Consider the following 21,874-nt stretch of genomic DNA (forward strand, 5'->3'; position numbering starts at 1 on the left):
TCAAATGTACCATGTATCATTCGAGTTGTATTATTATTATTATTATTATTATTATTACTGCCAAATTATGAAATATTGTAACGTTGCAACGTCGCTGGGAGGCTGAGACACTCCCAGCATGCTTTGGGGCGCTTGGGATGGGAATTCTGTGAGAAATACTTTTCTGTTGGTTGTATTTCTTTGATCCTTGTTTGGTTTATTGTTTGCCAGTATGTTTTTTAGTTGATATTGGGTGACAGTTTGGGGTTTTGATGTGGCACCGTGACCATGTATATGGTGACTGTTGACTTGCCAGCATCGGGCTTGTACTTTCGCTTGAGTAAAAAGTCAAACTCTCAGGAGTGCCACAAAGCATAAAATTGTAAGCACATTGCTGCCAAACCAATTTAAAAAAAAAAACAATAAATACATAAGTAAGTGACACGAAAACGTTGCCCAAAAAGCCTAATACAAGATCTAACGTTTAGAGCAGGACATCTTTAATTCTAACGTTCCTGAATATGAAAAGAAGAGACACCGCGCACAGACACAATTGAAGCTTTTTTCCCGTTCCGTCGTGTGCTGATCGTGGGGGCATTCCCCTGCGGCGTCACACGACAACGTAGACAACGTAAGTTGCTATTCTCAATTTAAACATGCTCCGCACTCACCTCGAGATTGTTGTTTGTGGTCTTCATTTTTTCTTTTTTTCGTTCATTTTACGCACCCAGTATTTTCGACATTTTGCTTCGTGCCCTTGTTATACACACTATTGCACGTTCCCTCGCGTACCAATCATCGCAAAGTGCGAATCATTCATTCGTGTGCGTTGCGCGTGCACATAAGCGATGGGTTCTATCAGCAAGGGGTATAGGTTGCCAGATCCAATGATACCAACACCTGCCCTGATTATACAGACAGGAAATGAAAATGGAAGAAACATGGTATTCTTTTTAACTAAAACATCTCTCTCGGTAGGCTTTCTCAAGTTGCTGGATGAGAAGGCCTGGCTCATAATTCTTAATCACATTCTAGTTCATTAAAAAAGTGTTTAATGCAGTTGGGGTCGGGGTTCTATACATACAAGTTTTATATATATATATATATATATATATATATATATATATATCTTTGTTTGCCCCCATGATTGTATTATACTTCCAGCCGGTGGCCAAGTTGTGCACATCAGAAGGTGCCATTGTACAAACAGCGTAATACTTGACCTTGTATTCATTTATTTATATTTTAAAAAGCAGAATATTATGGAGTCCTATTTTCCATATTTAACAAATTATTTCTGGGGGTTTATTTTGGGAAGGCAGGAACAGATTATTTCATTCATTTCGAGGGGGAATGTCGGTTTGTGATAGGAGTTCTTTGAATTATGAGTGTGGTCCTAGAAAAAAATTAAGCTTGTATTTCAAGGTCCAGTCTGTTGATGGATGATATATTCTGTTTTACAGTGAGCATTTTTACATTTGCAAAAGGTGCTGGTATGAATTGAAGTCCAGTTGAATTATACAACAGTCAATCTCTTCGAACAACATTGTTCTCTTTGAGGGTTGTATTTGTTCAGTGTTGAAACAAGAAAACTTGGAAAAGGATACAATTGGCTGAAGCTTTGGGTTTGAATTTCCTTTTAAAATGTGGAGAGAAAGCACTTCTGCCCAAAAAGCACACTGAAGTGAATGACTCTGGTACAACATTTTATTGCAGCGTCTATTGTAATTCTAATTACTCACCTAATTAGGGCTTATCTTTCCATGTGCTGCAACCTATTAGTACTTGGTGTATGACATATTTACTCTTCAATTACCTAATTCCTTCAACCCCACTTGATTGCATCCAGAGTAGACAGTTTTTAGACAGTCATGCACCATACTTGGACAGAGTTGAGAGGTTCTGTGCTGTTCTCTCGCATGCACAACCACGGCTACATACATATTTGTGGTCCATTACAGTCAGACAGTTAATTGTGTAAAAACGGCAACATCTTTGGCTCAACTGTTTTAGACCATCAACCATTTCATCTGTACTGCAGCTGCGGGCTGCTGTTTTACACAATTTGATGATAGTTTTCTTTTTGGCCTGAAATGCATTTCTGTAGAATGTGGATTAATCTACATTACATTATATACTACTTGACTGCACCAGGAAAACATTTCCTGAGAAAAAGAAGTAAGATGTAAACCAAACGGCTCTGCAAAATTGCATTTATGCTGACACGTTTGAAATTCAAGTTTCTTTTTAAAAATTATCTCACGTGTTGTTTGTTTATTTTTGTTGCGTTTCCCGAGGAAGCATGAAGTGCTTGTTTTTTATTAACTTCACGTCAAATGATTGATGCTTACGGAAGATGTGGCAGCTCCACGTTGAAGGTATGAATGCGGTTGTATGACATTTATAGATGCATGATTGCCTTCATCTACAAAGTTCTACGTCTCCCATTTTATGTCCTGGGTTTGGATGCGCTGGGAGATTAAATGGTTTCTGGAGCTCAACAGCTGTCTAAACAAGGTCAGCACACAGCCAGATATTATTGCTTTCCCAGCAAGTGCCGTCCTTCAGATGCCATCACTCCAGTGGCATCAGGTACTCACATTCGACCGAGTGACACTTATGTTCCAAGATCCCTTTCAGAGGATTTCCTGAAGTAATAAAGTATACACGAGAGAAATGCCCGCAGAAACACGCTGAATGTTTGACGTTTTTTTCCACGAGTAAATTAACGCATGTAACTCGATACATGTAAAAACAAACAAATAAAAGTACAATGAGACTTAATCGGAACGAGACTCTGGGCAGACAGAATGAATAAATAATCGTCCACTGCGACGTGCCGAGTTGCATTGTCAGATATTTGTATTTTATCTCCACTTACCTTGCTCTGTGAAGCCGCATCCTTACACAGGACCAGCAGACATGCAAACAAATTCGTGTATGTCCACATCATTTCTGCCGCGAACGGTCATACGCAAGAAAAACTGCTAGTTATTGCATTCAGCCTTTAAGTGGCCATAAAGTGAAGGGCCCCTAATTCAGCTCCATTTCACACAGGAGGATCATACAGTGAGCGACCGTGTGTATGGATAGAGGTTGGCATCCGCTGTCCTCCTCTTGGGAGGGGCTTACATTACATTTGCATCTACACGCTCAACAAAGCCATAGCTACATCCTACTATATTTCAGAAAATAGAGCATAGATGCTACTACTATTATTATGTTACTACTACTAATAGTAGCCTTTAGACAACACCAATATCAAATGTAATCAATGTTATCATCATAACCGTCATCATCATTCATTTAAAATTCTAGGTTGCCCGTACGTTTATTTATATAACATAAATGAGTGAAACAATGCGTGCAAAAAAGAGCGTGAATTAGTAGGATCATAAAGCTTTCACTTCAAGTAGCAATTTGAAAGGACAGTTGTAATAGTAAATGCCATTATCGCCATCGTGTGGTTACTCATAAAATTACAACTCCAGATCCAGATATTAAACGGGCTCCAGCAGCGCTCCAGCCACCAGCCAGGAAATCGGAACGTCTAAACTGTAAGGCAAAGGTGCTCACTATTTGTTCATGTACATGCTGCCCATGCAAAGCTCCATCAGATTTTGTTTTTGGACATATTAACAAGACATCTTACTTCCTGAAGATGATGCACTTAATCAGCAAACACGCAATTGGAGAGATTTGTTCAAGTGGGAAACAGAATATTAAAGTCATTTACATTTAATTTGTTAAATTAAATCAATTCACACACACTTTTGTCAGGGCCGTAAATTATATACTCAGGCTAACTTGCTGGTAAGAAAGTTTTTTATAAACTCTGATTTTGTTAAAATCCTTGTTCAGGGCATATATCACACAGTACACTGTTCAGCTATTGTCCAATTATAAAAGGTCGAGTTTACAGAGGTTAACGTTCCCTCTTAGTACCAATGTGGCACAGTGATAGTCAATTATTTGAGTTTCAGAGAATCCCAACATTTAATACACAACTACGACTGCATCTGTCACCTCCACAAGTCAGACAATTATAAGAGAAGCCCAAGTATAAAGTTGTTACAGATTTACTTCTAAGGTGAAACTGCATTGGCGCCTTTGTATAAATGTTAATATGTATACAGTTTTATATCCTTTATCTTTTATGTTTTTTTGTTTCTGTGGTTTTTTTTCTTTTTTTCCCGTCCTACTTGTATGGAACTGTGCCTGCAATAAAGAATTCTTATTACTACTTCTATTTTGCACATACACACAACTGAGGTGCAAACGTGGTGAGTCTGGGGATGGTATTTGCCTCGCTCAGTGGCACATAATCCATGGTCAGAAAACAGAATAGGATCTTTCCAACGAGAACAACTCTCAATACTGGCAGCGAGATTAAAAACTTTAATGCCCTGGTACCAAAGCTACAGTCACAGACTGAACCATGATAAGGCCCAATCATGCAGGCGGCTGTAGAGCCTTTTTTGTCGGCTTGCTGTCCTGTATTTGGTACATATGCAGGATGGAAGGGTAGCTAAAACCCCCAAATTATCATCTTCCTTCAGTGTAAGGAGAGTGTGTAGAGACTTACAAAACACACCTTTATTTGTTGAAAGAAATTGCAGCTGGTACGCTGACATCACCCTGCATCTAATTTCTTCAAATTGCTTCGTGAAGGTTGACTTTTGAGAGTTTTATATGAATTGGACAGGCAAGTAAATCAACCGATACGTCTCTGATGCAACATTTCTTTGTTGAATGAAAAGTAAAAGTGGCACAGACATTTGCCAATGTGATAATTAGATATGTGGTCACATCAATGACATAGAAACAGAAACTTTCAACACAAAGGGGCGCGGGAAGTGAGTCTTGTGTTAAATTTCACACTAATCATTGATGACGTGTATAACACGTGGCGACACCCCTCTTTTTTTGTTCTGTCTGGAAAGGACTGGTGAATAAATATCTGATGTGATGCCTCTGATGCAACAATTTATGCAAATCATGCTTGAGGAATACATGGACCTGAGACAAGGCGAGGGGACAGGATGGGCAAACGTGACAGGTGGTGATTGCCATGGATGACAAGCCAGTAAATGCAACAAGATGTGATAGGATGGGGGGGCATTGTATATATTTCTCCTGCATCTCACGGTCTTTTCAAGATTTGTCACATTCTGCTGTGTTTGGTGCACATTTTGCGATATGAAGTCATATTCTTGAATAGAAAGCATTGTAAAAATGTGATAAACACGCCAGACATTGACCAGAATGTGAGAAATGTGAGGGAACCCATCAGAATGTGACAAGCTTGGAGGGAATGTACTGACATGGTCGTAGATAATGAGCAAGAAGAATCCCACGGCACGCAATGTCGTGGGCAAATGAGGCTATACCCTGGCATGCTTTAACATAATGTAACGTCTGATAATCCTTCGGTAGAATGCAGATTTACAGGCCTAGTTCCATCCCTGATTGTGAACTTACACAGGCGTCAAACACTGGTCCTCGAGGGCCACAATCCAGCATGTTTGAAATGTTTTCCTGCGCCAACAAACCTGATTCAAATGACCATTTCATCTCAAGCTCAACAGGAACCTGCTAATGATCCTGATTATTTGAATCCAGCGTGTTGGAGGAGGGAAACATCTAAAACACAGGCATGGGGACAACATGCAAACTCCACACAGGAAGGCCAGAATCGAACCCTGCACACCGCTGAACTGTGAGGCAGACGTGCTAGCCAGCCGTCCACCGTGCCTGCCCATTACTAGTAACTTATTCTCTCACTTACCCGGTAAGCTAGATGTAAAGGAATCACAATCGGAGTTCTGACTACCCTGGGAACGAAAGGCAGCAAAGTTGAACGAGTTGTTCATTCAAACTCTCTGATTCATTTCATTTGTACTGACACAACGAGCAGACCTTAGATGTTTTTGTTTGTGACACCAATCACAGTCTTGGTTTCATAAAATAAAATGCAAACCATATATTTTCAAGATACAAGCAGAAATAAACCTCTGTAAAAATCAGCAAATAAATTGTGACAAATTGAGTCATTATGTTTTTTAGATCTTTTTTTAAAATTTATTTTGTACCATCATTTGTTGTATGTAAAAATGTGGTCATTCTTATTGGCTGTTTGCAATCAAAATGTTTCGAAGATGAAGACGTGTGGAGGCCAAAGATGTCACTCTATAGCACCTCCAATCTGACAAACTACAATCAACGCTATTTCATTAGAATGTGATGTGCTCGTGTATATTTTTTTAATGAAAACGAAAAAATAAATGCTGTAGTACGGTCAGTTTTGACTTAAGCAATAGTATTTTTGCTGTTATTACATGCCCTTTCAATTTGTTTTGTTAGAATTATCAATTATATGTCATCCATCACCTTTATTGTGTTGAAATAAATTTGAGTAAGTTGATGATTTCATTTATGGTTTACAGTCTGGGATTACTTATTTATTGGGCAAAATATCACTTCCAATAGTTATATTAAAAATAAATATTATTGATACAAATATTGAGCAAAGGTAGTGCTCTCCACCATAGAGTTGCTACATTTAATATTATAGCCCACAATATACAGCTAAATATCGAAATATACGAGTTAACGTTACTAGCAACAATGTTGTCTTGTAAATTTGGTATTTTCCTTTCAAAGTTTTCAAAATAATTATTTAATTAAAAGTAACTTAAACTAGAGAAACTCCTTACTCTACAAAGGCACGGATATTCTAAAGGAACATACATATTACTTCCACTTGCAAGTAACATGTAATGTGTAATATATATTTTTACATTTTGGAAGTAACTTGCCCAACACTGATTGTAGCACACTCCAAACAAACGCGGATATTTGTTAATGACTTCTTGATCGTCAATATTTTGTTGAAATGTGAGCGAATACACTGAAACAGAGGGGCGGAGGACATATTTGGAATATCCCAATCAATAAATGTAAGAACGCCGTTGAATAGCTGAGTTAAACCAATGAAATTTCACCTCATCTGAAAACATGACAGACAGTGTGATGAGAAACGAAAGCCAGTATTCCTCGTGCATTAAACAGGATAGGTAATCAAATATAGGAACAAAAACATGCACAACGAAATTGCAAAGATACAGTACAGGAGGATCAGTAATTTCCCAAAACAGACAAAGAAAAATTGAGATTTTTGATATGGGGTTCTTTGTGTGACCGAGAATCATTTTCTATAGTAACATGTGAAGATCATCTCGATTAGAGGTAGAAGAAATAAGGACACATGTTCCCTAAACTAAACTACTGTTATTTAAACAAATAAAAAAAATCTACATTTGAGAAGAGGAATCTCTCTCTCTCTCTCTCTCTCTCTATATATATATATATATATATATATATATATATATATATATATATATATATATATATATATATATATATATATATATATATACTACTATTTTTTGTGAAGCTTTTAACAGGTATTTCCTCTATTGTTATGAGCTAAGAACCTCCTAAAAAAGCAAAAACGCAAACAAATGATCAAACTACAACAAACACAACTTGACAAGACAGGATGGTAAAAGTTCCCACAGGTGGTGAACGCACCACGGGTGGAGGGTGTGACCGTGCGCTTCCAGACTGGCTGGCAGCAGTTAAGCATGGAACACAGCACCGAGCGGTGAGAGATCCAGGCCGAGTACAGCCCTTAAGGCTTCAGCTGTATGTGCACCCTCACTTCAACCGGTTGTATTGAGCAGCCTCTTTTCATCACTCGTTGACATCCTTTTGGGGTGGCGGTAAAAGAAACAAGAGCGACGGGACTGACTTGGTATCAGTCCCCGTAGGAGGATGGAGATTGAGAAGAGGACGAATGGGTTCGACTACCCAGAGAGAAACAACGCAAAGCCGGTCAACGGTAGGTTAACGGCAGCGGTTGAAAATAAGTTGAACTGTCGGGATTGTCCCTGTCACTGAGCGCATGTGTGTAACGCAGCTTGTCACGGGTGGGCTGACCACACCACTACCTGTGACACAAACCTATGTTTATTCTCGTCACGTTAAAAGAAAGTTTTTTTCCCTTGTAACTCAATGTCTCTCGTGTCTTATTGAGTTTGTTACGTGGGTCAGTTGTTGGCTTAATTGAGTGGCGATGAATGTTTAGATGCATCTCTGTGACTTGGCTTTCCTGCCCCTTGAAGTGCGTGTGTGTGCGCGCGCGCGTGTGTTAGGAACAGAGGTCGGAATGTTTTTATTTGGTGGTGGTCAGTCAGGCGCGGGGTGATCGTAAAAGGTGAACTTTTGAACTTGGAAGAAACACTGACGCCATTAGTACCCAAATCCGGTGTTGCACGCGCTTCCATAAAATGGAAAAGGACCCAAATGAAGACGGTTAGAACTCGAAGATGACAACTCCCTTTTGAAGTCAGCTGTGCTTCCGGGGCCCGTAAAGTCCCCAGTCCATAGTGGCCTTGCTCAGAGATGAGCCCCGGGGCCACGTTATTACTAACTGAGCCTTACAGCATTGTCTGAGTTAGGCGCCAGTCCATATCGTATGCCCACGCGGGTGGCTGCTGATTTATTGATATTTCCACGATTAAAATTCCTCTAATCCCCTTGATGGACGTGGATACTAATTGTGAGATTTGTTTCATTTATGCCTATCGTTTGGATGGAGAAGAACAATTGACTGAAACCTGCAAATAAATGATCGTGCCAAAAATATTGCAACATGATCACTCCAACAATAATGAAAACAAAATAATTATTATAATTTGTGTAACTTGTGATGGATGAGCTTCAACTAACGGATGCTCAAACAGAAATGAATACTTTGGGACTATGAGTAATAAAATTAGAGCAATTAAAAAAAACTGTAATAAAATCAGAGCAATTAAAAAAAACTGTCTTCAAACAATCCCTTCCTTTCTATTTACAATTTTTGCAAACATATTTTTTTACAATCATCATCTGACCTACTATGTCGAATGAATTGCCCATTTGGCACCTAACTGGCACGGGCGACCTCATATTAGTAGATATATTGTTCATGATAATGTACCGTTGCGGTTCAGAAGCTATGATTTGATCATAAAATGTATCAATTGTTTCCATTTAATAAAGAAATGATGTCAAGATCTTAACTGAGTTAATTTTTTGATTAACTGATCGACTTCTTTAAGTGGTACTGTTTTCCTGACATTTTGACCACTTGATCAATTTTCAGATGGATGTCTACTGATAATATTTCCCTTATTGCTTCATATGTTAAAGTCCAGCTGGTTAACCTGTCACTTGCTGGACGGAGAAGTGCAGAACTGTTGACTATTTGAGCTTTTCTATTACCTCACATTGTTTTCCAAACAAAGCAGCTTAACCCCCCTCATCTCCCTTCTGTTGCAGCTCCTCCACAGACCCACATTTGAAGAGCAAATTCAATTTTTATTGATATTTGAATTGAGAAGGAATTTCACTCCACCTTCCTGCTCGATGAAGTGTGTAGGTTTTAATGTAATTAAGTTCACTGGAAGTCGAGGACAAAGCAGAAAGGCAGGTTGGATAGGAGGCTTGCATATGTTTGGTCCTGGGGGGGTTGCAGGCTGGTGTAGGCTGAAAGAAAGTGCTTTGTCAGCTCCTGCTTTGGCTTGGGTGTAAAGAAGTTGGCTCTAGAATCTGTCCTGTCCCTTGGGGTAAGGTGAAGGGGACGGCTGGCAGTGGGTGGGGCAGTGACAGGATGATCCCCCCTCTCCTACTGAGATTTTTGAATGATGAGCCACAAGGAGTACAGTAGAGGAGGGGGTCATGCAAGAGCTGGGTGGAGGGGTCGGGGGTGATGGCTATTCATGCAGATGTGATACATCATGTTGGGGTTTCCTCCGCTTTTTGGTTTGACAGCCTGCTCTTTGTAATCAAGAGACCTTTTTTTTTAACAATTAAAATAAAAAAATTAAATACATAATTACATTAATTATATATAATTATCTACAACTAATCCAGCAATTATTTTGGCATTGATGATTATTAATTCACAGAAACACTGAACACTGATTTAAAGTATTTGTTTATTAAAGTAAAAGACAAAAACGAAACAAAAAGAAAATCTCTTCAGCAACCGTCATGACGTGTAAACATAAATGATGTATTTCTCTGTAGATGTAATTGAGTGAAACAATGTGTAAGTGGATGTTCAGCAGCCCAAGTAAAATAAAGGCACACATGTGTTCGTGCAGTCAATACTATATATATATATATATATATTAAAAAGGAAATTCAAAAGAAGAGTTTTAAAACTCCATCATGTAATTCCCCCACCTTCAAAATAAATCTTTAGCCAGGTTCATTAGCATTTCAAACACTGCCAAGTGAGTCATGTCACAGCACAGTCCCCAACAGATGGTGAGAGCAATTTAACTACTCAGTTTTGATTCATGTAGTCAAATAACTGTTAAAAAACAATTAAAGGTATCATGTGCATTGCGTTAAGTGTCATATGCATCCTAATAAATGTGGTTACGCGCCATGCCTTGAACTTCTTATTTTGTATGTATTTATTGGGGCAAAGTATCGAAAACAAGATAAAGTAAAATGTACTCGCTGCAAAAGGCATATGTATAGGCAGACCAAAGTCGTGTGAAACACGACAATATATATTGCAATGACATATAAATAAGTTACATTTACGAATATTCATCTAAATTAACAGGTTGTACAGATAATCAGAATAACGCAACTACTTTATTTTCATCCTGAATGTGAGTAAACGTATTCATCTTTTTAAAACTTTCAATTTAATTTCTGTTGCTGATGTAGCCTTTTTTTTTTTTTTAAATAATTCTGCTCAAAATAATTTTCACACAAGTGTAAAGATGTCTGATGTATTAAATTCTTCTGACATACTCGTATATGTGCGGGAAAATAAATAGATTGTGGCATTGAAATGATGAAGGGAAATACAGTATTAGCACAGGGGACATACAATGGGGATGAACGTCTTCCTCTTTCCTAGAGCTGTTTCCAGGCAACACACATTTAGTCACCATAGAAGGGTCAGCGGGTGACGTAACCACAATAGCAATATATTTATTTATCACTATTCATTACTCCAGCTAATTGGGTGAGCTTTTTTTCATATGAATGTTTGCATTTGTGCACTTTTCCTCTTTTTGCTGAAGTTGAGAAAGCAACTGACTATTTCCTATGAAATGTTAAAAAAGTTAAGAAACCATCAAGCTTAAAATACAATTCATATGGTAGTGTAAGTCATTGTTTTATTTCAAAATTTCTTATTACAATTTCATAACACTTAGAGTATTTGTATGAAGTACCACTGCAAGAATATTAAATTTATCTTTAGTTTGTGTTTACTTTTAATTTCTAATATGAATTATTGAGTAATACATATTGGTGTTGTATGTATTGATTCCGATTTTGTTAAAAAAAAAACAATGACTGGGTCAAAGTCAGTTGAAAGTGATGTGAAAATAATTCTAATATGGTTTAGTAAATAATAGCTCAGATTTCATTTCCTGAAATTGCGGTCAGCATCCGCCATCCAGCTTCATGTTTGCGGTTTTTGTTGTTGTGTGAGCTGTGGCTGTCACGTGGGGGGAGGTGTCAGTAAGCTCTATGGGAACGGTGACCAGGGTCAGTGGATGTTGCTCTTGAAGCAATAATGGCCTGCTCTGCTGACCTCCGTGTAACCCAGGAAAGTATTTACAGCCTCCACTTGATCCATGAGCTACAGGCCGCATGACAGTGAAGCTGCTTTCTGAGGTCTCCGTTAGCTGCATCCTGGCACAATCCAAGGCTGAGTTAGCTGCCAGAGAGCTGCAAGGGAAGGCAAGGAAATGTCAGAATGTGAATCAACCATATTTCAAAGTTGTCAGGGGAAATTGGTACAGTAATGCTGGTGAGGTGCCAGCTATGCTTTTATCAGGCCTGTGTGATTGTCAACACGCCATAAACATCCTCAATTTGAGTTTGAATTTGGGAGGAAGGTAAAGTCACAGGCAGCTGCAAAAGACTGAACTTGGTATGTCAATTAGAAATGACTTCCCTGTAAAATTTCCTTTGCCGGAGTATGCAGTTGTCACAGTGCTGTAAAGCAGCAGCTGAGAAGGTCCCGATCAAACTGGACTTGTTGCTCTGTGATGCTGTATGAATGTTGCGATACACTAGGTACCTCTGATGCGAATGTGCTGCTCTACCTGGGTTAAAAATATCATGAAGATGCTTATTGGCTAAAGTACACCATGTCCTCCAACATCATGTCCTCCCGTGGTAACTGTTTCACAGACTCTGTCAAGGCACCACAATCATTTCACAGCCAACAGAAAAGACACACAGAGACGCTTAGGCTGCCTCTTTGCAGGAATCTGCTAAACCCTTTTAGTTCTAATTACTGACTCAAACAAACACACACTGTTGTGGGAAGGGTTGAGAGGGTTACTTTAAAAATGGATTCCGATACAGTTAGCAGTTAGTTTTAGTGATGTAATTCAAGTACCATCCGTCCATTTGAGTCGTGGGGGTGCTGGAGCCAATCCCAGCTATCTTTGGACGGTAGGTGGGCTACACCCTGGAATGGTTGTTGGACTTTTTGGTCCGATGTATATATGATAAATAGTATGCATGGTTTTGGAATAAAAGCGTAAATCAGCACCCAAAATCCAAATTGTACATCTCAAAATTTTAGGCAGTGGCAGTCATCCTAAACACTGGCTGGATGGATGGTCATTTGAAACAATTGCTTAGTTGCGTGAGGTAAGCTGTTGAAGATTGATTGATTGATTGGTGGTCATGTAAAATTGCTTTGTTGGATGAAGTAAGCTGTTTTCAAACTGCCTTTGAAGGCAACACATTGCATAAATAAAGGGATACATGGCTAGATCGATAGAAAGATGGATAGTCAAGTCAAATGTATTTGTATAGCCCTTAATCACAGAAAGTCTTAAAGGGCTTCACATACCCACAGTCGACATCCCTGGATTTAACCCCCAAGAGAGAAAGGAAAAACTCAAAACCCCATCCGGGGAAAAGTGAGAAACCTTGAGAAGGGACCACTCATGGGCAAATCCCCCAAACAGTAATCCATGTTTTTATAAAGAGTGATGGAACCTTCCCAGTTCGTGTGAAGGCTGTCCATCTTCAGCAGATCGGGTCGACCCCAGAAAGAAGGCCAATTATTTACTAATCGCAGTCCCTGCTAACTACAAAAACTTAACCAGGCACCTTAGGTTAAGTGAGAATAATCTGCTAAACCTCTCATCATTGCCTCTCGCTAGAGACAATTACTCAATGCCGACTCATCTTTCTGGCGAGATCACAAGTCCATGCTATATTTTTCTTTGTGATCCCTGATTGCCTCCTCCTAGTATCATTGGGGCCGACGTGTATCGCTATATCCGAGTAGCTAGTGTTGCTTGCCCTACGCTGGTGTCTAAATCTCTTGCGTGCCAGCTCACTAAGGTTAGCTTCAATGTCGGATGTTCTGGCCCCAGGAATACATATGACTTTGGCTGGATTTGGCAACCCTAAAGTCCCTATCCCACTGAGGGGCTAACATTTCCGACTGTTGGAGAAGGTAGAAAAACGTCAGGGTTTGTTTAAGGTCGCAAATGTTCACAAAACTGTTGTCAGATGTTTGGCAGACATTCGCCTGTACTTTTCGTCTTGCAGGGAATTTTGAACATGTTCAAAATTTCCTTGCTTCAAAAACAAAAAAAATCACTAAAACTATTGGCAAACATTTGTGACAGTAAATGAATCGTGGCAAATTCTGTCGTGAACGCAACATTCACTGCCTTCGATTGCCTTTTAATAGTATTGGACTGATATATTGCTTGCATACTTGCTCAGATCACATTAGTATGTAAAAAGTAATAAAGAACAAAAAAACTTACAAAACACAATCGCTCTCCGGATGTTGGCATCACGCGTTCCACAATACACTGTACCCAATACAAACAAGGCCATTTTTGAAAAATTGTCCCAATTTGATAAAACGCCACACCTTGACAATGGTACACAGCGAGCAAAAGAAGGAGGGAGCGTTCTACAGGACACCAAAACAAGAACCCATAAAGTCGTAGCGCCGGCGATCGGCCTGCGGGGTGCTCTCCAGCGCTGGGGTTGCACAAGCAATTACCCACTTTGGCATCCCCTTCTCACCCAGGGGAATGGCTGTGTGAACAAATACATGCGGGGATAAGTCATGTGACATCCGGAGCTCTATAACGGAAATTTCCTCTACATCGGGATTGGCTGAAAATTGTCATAGTACATCGTATGGTTGTGTGATTGGTCTGCGGATGCCACAATGATAGAATAATCTAAAAAGGAATGCCTTCTGATAGGAATGGATAATAGGATGAGCAGGATTGGTGTACTGCAGCGGCAAGTTAATGACAGAAATTTCAACAAGTGTCAGAATATGAAACTATTCATTCAACTATATGATTTCTTGTAGGCCCTCTCTACTACGACTATGGCGCTGCACAGAATTGTCTGTGGGTTGGTCAACTCATGGAAAGAATGCAAAGTGACTGACAAAAAAATCACTTTTATTTTATTTTTTTAAATAAATTCTAATTGGCCCGCGACTGCCATTCGCTCCTGGGCTCAAGCGCAGCTAAGCCCATTGGGAAAGGCCACTCCGATAGTATCCACCGATGTAACTCCCTACGCAGGCGCGACAAACACAAATAGTTTTCTTGAAAGGAGTTTATTGAAGGCATCGAATCTCTATCGCACCGTGAAAACTGTACACAAATAATACAATGTACACTAGTTACATAAATAAGAACAAATTCATGACTACACAAGTAGCTATCATTTTCACATTTTGAAATCAATATCCATTATGAAAAAAATACATCTTTGGCTGCAAAAGAGGGAATTGAAGAATCTTAACTTCCAAGGTGATCCTTAATCGCAAGGTCAAGCCAGTAGAAAAACGTCCATCCACATCTTGACAGAGCCAAAACCAGAAACTATTTCATGGGAAACAGAAGGCAAGTGCGCATGCTCCAAACAACGCGAGTCTATGTACATAATTAAATGCAAATACTAAAATGTAAATTATTTAACTGCATAAATGAACTATACATATAATCGATTATAATGACTAATAATGAAACAAATCAATTAAATCTTTGCACTATTATGGATACATTTACAACCTTCCTTTTTCTTACATAAACAAACGTGACCTCTGCGTCATATACGTCAACAATTTGCTACAGAGTAAAATATGTTTAAAAATACAGAAAGGGAGAGCCAAGTAGAAGGGTTTTGTAAAAAGAAAAGTCTTAAGATCCCGTTGAAAAGTGTCAGTAGTCTCTGGGGCCCTCAGGCAGTCATGGAGAGCGTTCTGCGGCCTGGGAGTAGAGGAGAATCGATCGATCGCCTGCGGTTTGGGGCTTGGATTTTGGGGGCTTGGAGCATGTTTGTAGCTGCAGAACAGGAAGTGGTCTTTGAGGTATTGGAGGGTGTGCCACAGGTGGGTGAGGAGGGAGATCTTGTACTCAATTCTGGGGGACACTGGGAGCCAATGAAGTGATTTCCGGATGGGGGTTGTGTAGTCAAATTTGCATACCTTCATCAGGATCCTGGCAACACTGTTCTGGATATATTGCAGCCTCTGGATAGTCTTTCCAGAAATCCGGATGAGGAGTGTTGCAATTGTCTTGCCTGGAGGAGACAAAGACGTGGACACACTTCTCTGCATCTGCTAGGGACAGTGTTAAAGTATGTATAAATTTTACAATATTTCGGAGATAAAACAAATGAGGTTTTGAAGAGTTTTCAAAGATGAGATGCGGGTCCATTTTAACTCCCTGGTTAGTAATAGATGTGGAAATGGGGATGAGTTGTCGAGAGAAGGTGATACTGGTGATGGCAGGAGAGCAAAGCTGATGTGGAGTGCTAACTCGTATGGCTCCTTATTTGGTGCTGTTTAATCGGAGGAAGTTCATCTTTTATCACGCCTCTTTCTCCTCCAGGCAGGTGAAGAGTTTAGATGTTGGAAGGGGTGTAGAAGAGGTATGGGATGTTTGTGCATGTCATCAGCATAACAGTGAAAGGAAAACCCATTTCTGTTCATGAGGTTGCCAAAGGGGAGCAGATAGAGGGTGAACAGGGCGGTGCCCAGAACCAAACCTTGAGGGACACCAATAGTAACATTGTTGGTCTGTGATTTTACCTGGCCCTGGGCAACATATTCAGTTCTGTTCGTCAGATAGGAGGTGAACCAGCTGTGTTTCTGAAAGGTTGGAGTAGGCCTAAGTAGAGATTTCCATTTAAATTTTGGTGCCATTAGATCACTATTTTTGGAAATTATTATCAATGTAGATGCAATGAATTTGAATGGTCAGATATTGTCTGGTTCCTCTCGTGACATGGGTTGACGGTGGGGGCCTTGGCTATATTGTTGTCTAGAAAGGGGTGTTTTCAGAGTAGTTAGTTAGTTGTCCAAAACAAATTGATAAAATTGAAAATGCAAGCTAGTATAATTTTCCTTTCATAAATTGAGCTTGTTAGTGAAAAGTAACCATCCTGGCTGGATGATCCCTTTACGTTGCTTGATATTTTGCTGTTTGAAGTTAGTTACTCTCCACTGTAATGCGGTGCCAGCCTTACTTACTGTATGTGACAAATACAGTACACTGAATCACACAAGCTCATATTTTGATGTTTAGCGACTGTTTCGATAGCTTAGCAATTAGCATGGATTCCCGGCTTTCTCCCCTTTGTCTTCATTCTTGACGTGTGCTCTGTAGTGCAAACTTTTGCCTTTGCATCATGTTTAGCCACATTAGCTATCCAGCCGCAGCTCGTAAGTAGCGGAGGCTTCACAAAATAGTGTGCAATTAAGCATTCAACCGTGGAAAACGAGAGGTGATGCAGGCGTACAATTCGAGAACTTCTTTCACACAGTGCATTGCGCACGGAAGGGGATACAGAGATGCAATCACCATGCATTACGATTGGACGGTAGAGTCCAAATCTCTACGTTTGGCCAAATTTAGACCTTATATATATATATATATGTATATGTGCACCTCTTCATATAGAAAATCACTTTGTACAATAATGTCTGTCCATGAATCATCTTGTCTTGTTACATGGATATACTGTACATGAATTAATTATCTGATAATTCATAGGTATTTCTCCAAAAAATGTAGTATAATAAAAGTAGTTTGTCTTTTTGTGGGGCTGCAAACCTTAGCACACCCAAGTAACACACACACACGTGCACACACGCACACACGCACACACATTGGCCTAAGGGAGTTGTGCGGTCAAGAGTTGGTACCCATCACAACAGGAAATTCTGTATCTGCATGTGAAATGTATTGGCACTTTTTAAACTTGAATGGCTATTATTAGGCTTGTTTTTATAATGTGATGATTATTATCAGATGGCTGCTATAGGCCTGAGTTTGCACAGTGCAGTATGCTGGCTGACTCTGTGAGGTAGTAAAACTCTGACCCCTGGCATGATGAAAGGGAAGTTGCTCCTTTGAGCGTGTCAAGCCACGGTGAAGAAGCCCCCACCCCTATGACCACAACGTGACCCTCAGTCGGGACGCCTGCCGGGATTAGCGCAGATAAAGACATACATTCATTAGCTTAACATAACATACGCTGATGACTGCAGAATGCTCAACTCTGAGGGGCTATAAAAGTGGCCTTCGTCCTATTGTTTGATCTTAAGGAATTATATTTGCTCTCTGGCCATCACTGTATGGACCTACCCTTAACTCTTACCTGAAGTGGGGGCGAACATTGTGACACGTTTATAATCAATGATTTATTGTAGATTTGCAACACAACTGATGCAACGAAATACTTTATATCAATACCGTATATGTGGTATGTTGCTTAAAGTTGAATTCCTACTTTACATACATTTACTAAAAGAAAATGGCTTGTTTATCGATTAATTTGTTAAGACTGGCATGGGCACTCATACAAAAAGTAAATCAATAATAATGATAACAAAAAGTCACCTTGTTCGTCACGTTTATTTCCCTCTTTTTGCAGGTGGCTCCAGTCCCAATTAACCTTGAAAATTGAGGGATTACTGACTATTTTTTTTCTCAAACACATTTACTGTATATCCCTTTTTAGGCCACTGTATTGTTGTTGATTACATTGACTTGTTTGCTTTGGTTCAGAGAGCAGCTTGGTTGGATTGATTCTTCCGTGTTCACTTAATTACAGAGCTGAAGTCTGTAGTCAATATGGTTTGTTTAGAATAAAGACTGAATGCAGAGTATGGTGAGCAGCTACTCTGGCTGTGATATACAGTAAACGTGCTGCTTCGTTATACAGTTTAAAATCTGCTCTGTAAACTTTGGTCATGCACTACCTTTATGACCTGTATGATATTGATTGCCTAAATGAAATCAAAGTAAATATATGAAACATTGTGAAGCCATCATTATCAGGAGGCGTGCAGCACAGAGATGCTGTGAACTTGAGTGACACTGGGATGCAACACCACAGGGACTGTGCGCTTTGTCAGCCAGAAGCAACGGGGAGGACAGAGTAGACATTGTGCTGAACTGTGTTACACACTGAGGTCAAGGGTCAGGTGTAGAGGTCAAAAGGATCACCACAGAGCAGACTGTGAAGCCAACCCTTAAGTTCCTTCACAATCTGTCATATAAGATGCAGTAGCATTGCATGCCACATGAGCTGAGCTGAGCTATTAATTTTATTATTATTACACTGTTTTGTGTACAGTAACCGCCTTCATAATAATGGTTCACTGTTCTTAATTCACAGGCAGTTCTACACATTTTTTCAGAATTGTCAATGACTTGGGATTTCTTTTCGTCTAATGGCAAAAATACACACAGGAAGGCCGGAGCCGGAATCGAACCCACGACCTCACCACTGTGAGGCCATCATGCTAAACAGTCATCCACCATGTTGCCGAACTGGACATCTATCCATCCATCTTCTGTACCGCTTCTCCTCACGAGGGTCGCGGGGGGTGCTGGAGCCTATCCCAGCTATCTCCGAGCAGTAGGCAGGGAACACCCTGAACTGGTTGCCAGCCAGTCACAGGGCACACAGAGACGAACAACCATCCGCACTCACACTCATACCTAGGGGCAATTTAGAGTGTCCAATCGGTCTGCCATGCATGTTTTTGGAATGTGGGAGCAAACCGGAGTACCCGGTGGAAACCCACGCAGGCACGGGGAGAACATGCAAACTCCACACAGGATGGCCGGAGCTGGGATTGAACCCACGCCCAATGCTGTCTTTCACTGTGAGGCCACCGTGCTAACCAGTCGGCCACTGTGCCGCCCCACTGGACATCTACTCATTCAAAATTTGTAATATTCAGGTATAGTATTTGTCCTGCATGTCATTTGAAATCTGCAGTAACTTAATAGGCCTACCCACGTTGTCATATAGGGCACTATAAGACCTGGTGAAAGCGCAACTATGCGATGTCTGCCATCTAGTGGTGAATGGTGATATAACAATTTAAAAACCCCGCTAATTGTACCAGATAGGTGGCAGGCCGGCCCACAAATATCAAATATCTGCATATTATTGACGACCATTGAAATGCAATGGAATTTTTTTGTTTTTTGTAAACCCGTCCAACCCGTGGGTGCCCAGTTGGTCATCCTTGAGCTACAATAAAGGTTCAATTATACTTTCATAACATCTACAGAATTAAAGAGCACAGCATACAGATTGCTGTTAAACATCTTCCAAATTTGTGATTACCACATCTGCTCCTTCAAGCTCTCTGTGGGAAACTGAAACGCTTAAACGCCACACTTGGGTGTCACCGCTACGGAGGTGTTGGCTCGAATGTTGCCTGAGGGGTGAAAAGCTCCTCTTGGCTCGGACCTCGCAACAAGACTAGCACCCATTCTGTCCCAGTACGGTGTGAAAACAATGATCTATTTGTAACTACTAGTTTCTTCCCATCCATCTTACAGTCGGGAGGTCAGATTGATGAATTGATTGATTGATTGATTGACTTGAGCATCCCACTGTCACCCAAACCTCAGTTGTATTGTGTAATCTCACAAACCATTTCCTGTCAGCCAGTCACGAGAATGCTAAACCCTTTTTTTTTTAAATAGAACTTTTATTTTTTTAAATGGCTGTTGATCACTGAGAAAGTGTGGTGTTTTGATCCATCAGTTCACTTAGGCTGACACTCTCCAACTAAATATAAAATGATCCTATTTCAGTAATTTTTTGTAATAGTTTGTCATCACCGAATGTCAAATTACTTAAATTATGTCACACAAACTTTTGGTAAATTGTCACATTTTTTTGTAATTCACAACGTAATCTGGCAAAAAAAGGAAAGAAAGTGTTATAGAGCTATAATTGTTATTATATAAAGAAAAATCACAATTAAATCGACTCATTTGTACAACGATGCATACAAATAGAACTATGCCATAATTCATGGTGTGTCAAAAAATAATTATATCCAATCCAGCCTTGTCATTTTAAAAATATGAACATGCCATTGAAGAACAATAACTTGTCAGCAAGTGTAAACATCGGTTCTGCGAATACAAAGGGTCTGCACATCTTGATGTGCTCTCGTCACCAACAGTGGCAACCTTACGCCATTCATTTCAAGTCTGTGTTGAAAGTATGTAAGGCATTGCACTATTATTCTTTCAATGTCTGCCTGTTGATTTGTTTATTCATTCTCAGCAGCAGTCACTAGTTTCATTTATGCCCCAAAGCTTAATGAAAAAAAAAAATCAATATTTTTTTATGGGCGAAAAATAGCCCACTAGGCTAGTTTGAATGGCAATCGAGGGACTGCAAGCACCAGAGACAGTGAACACCCTTAGGAAATTACTCCACAGATGTATGCACATATATTTAAAATAGTATTTTTGTCATACATCTGGTTTAGAAATGTGTGATCCAGTAGCACTGTTGAAAAATTGTGACCAGATAATTTTGTTTTACAGGAAATTAATCAGCAAATGTTGTTGATCATTGCTGACTACCTTTATGTGCAGTCAATAAACATTTCAAAACCTGAATATTGACATTATTCTGGTTATTAAAAGCCATGAAAATGCACACGAAAATGTGAATATGCCCTTATTTGGGTTTTTAAAATTCCAAATCTCATGCCTGGGTTATTCATTTTCCAACCCAAATATGTGCACATGTAAATGCTGATCGGAATACCCAGATCGCACCAGGCCCTCTGTGGATGCTCGACCGCAAGGAATCTTGGTCTTTATAGTACAGAGATCGTATGCGCGGTGTTTGGCACGCAACCCACCGGGAATATACAATTAGTGATAAACAAGACATGGCGAAAAAAAGCTAGAGTAAGTACGACACCTCACTTTTGGTGTGAGGAGGAAGAAAAGAAGAAAGCGGAGGTGATGTATGCGTCATAAAGTGGTCCGTGCGTCACTGTTTCAATTGAGTTATTTAAATGTTGGGAGTATCTCTGTCCCCACAAGTCATGGAAACGGTTTATTCCGTATGACTTCGAAATAACCTGAATATTGACTGCTTGTAAATCCAGTCACTCACTGACTCTGTTTTTCATCATCCTGTAAACTGTGTGCGTAGCCAGACGTGAGAGGTGGTGGCTGGGTGGGCTTGATTAGAACAGCACTGTCCCAGATTTTGCCAGGCTGGCAGGTAGAGGCCAAGCTACTCAGATAACAAGCTAGCGTTGCCCTCGGGTGGCCATGCGTAACCTCAGCCATCTGTGAGTGAAAAACAGGGACAGTGATGGACTGATAGAAGCGTGATGAATGTCAGAAAGAGATTCCAGACTTTGCTAATGCATCTTTGCTGGTTGAGGATTTCAAACGGCGGGGCACTTAGTGTATATTCAATATCTGTTGCATTTAAATCATGGCTGAAGCTTCTT

The 21,874-nt window shown here is 40.0% G+C and overlaps 2 protein-coding genes across 2 annotated transcripts in view; one reads left to right on the forward strand and one right to left on the reverse strand.

Moving 5' to 3' along the window:
- The window catches only part of olfml2a (olfactomedin-like 2A), a 27,532-nt gene extending 24,463 nt beyond the window's left edge, over positions 1-3,069 (reverse strand). Inside the window, exon 1 of the mRNA XM_088301386.1 lies at positions 2,861-3,069. Coding sequence (XP_088157512.1) covers positions 2,861-2,932 — 72 coding nt within the window. The 5' untranslated portion in view covers positions 2,933-3,069. The remainder of the gene's footprint in view (positions 1-2,860) is intronic.
- A 4,571-nt stretch (positions 3,070-7,640) lies between these two features.
- Positions 7,641-21,874, forward strand: part of nr6a1a (nuclear receptor subfamily 6, group A, member 1a) — a 103,722-nt gene continuing 89,488 nt past the window's right edge. The window contains exon 1 of the mRNA XM_088301407.1: positions 7,641-7,882. Within this exon, the coding sequence (XP_088157533.1) occupies positions 7,816-7,882 (67 nt within the window). The 5' untranslated portion in view covers positions 7,641-7,815. The remainder of the gene's footprint in view (positions 7,883-21,874) is intronic.

The sequence above is a fragment of the Idiotropiscis lumnitzeri genome, chromosome 1, assembly GCF_059441095.1.
Source record: "Idiotropiscis lumnitzeri isolate Australia: NSW breed Sydney's pygmy pipehorse chromosome 1, RoL_Ilum_1.0, whole genome shotgun sequence".
Classification (NCBI taxonomy): Eukaryota; Metazoa; Chordata; class Actinopteri; order Syngnathiformes; family Syngnathidae; genus Idiotropiscis; species Idiotropiscis lumnitzeri.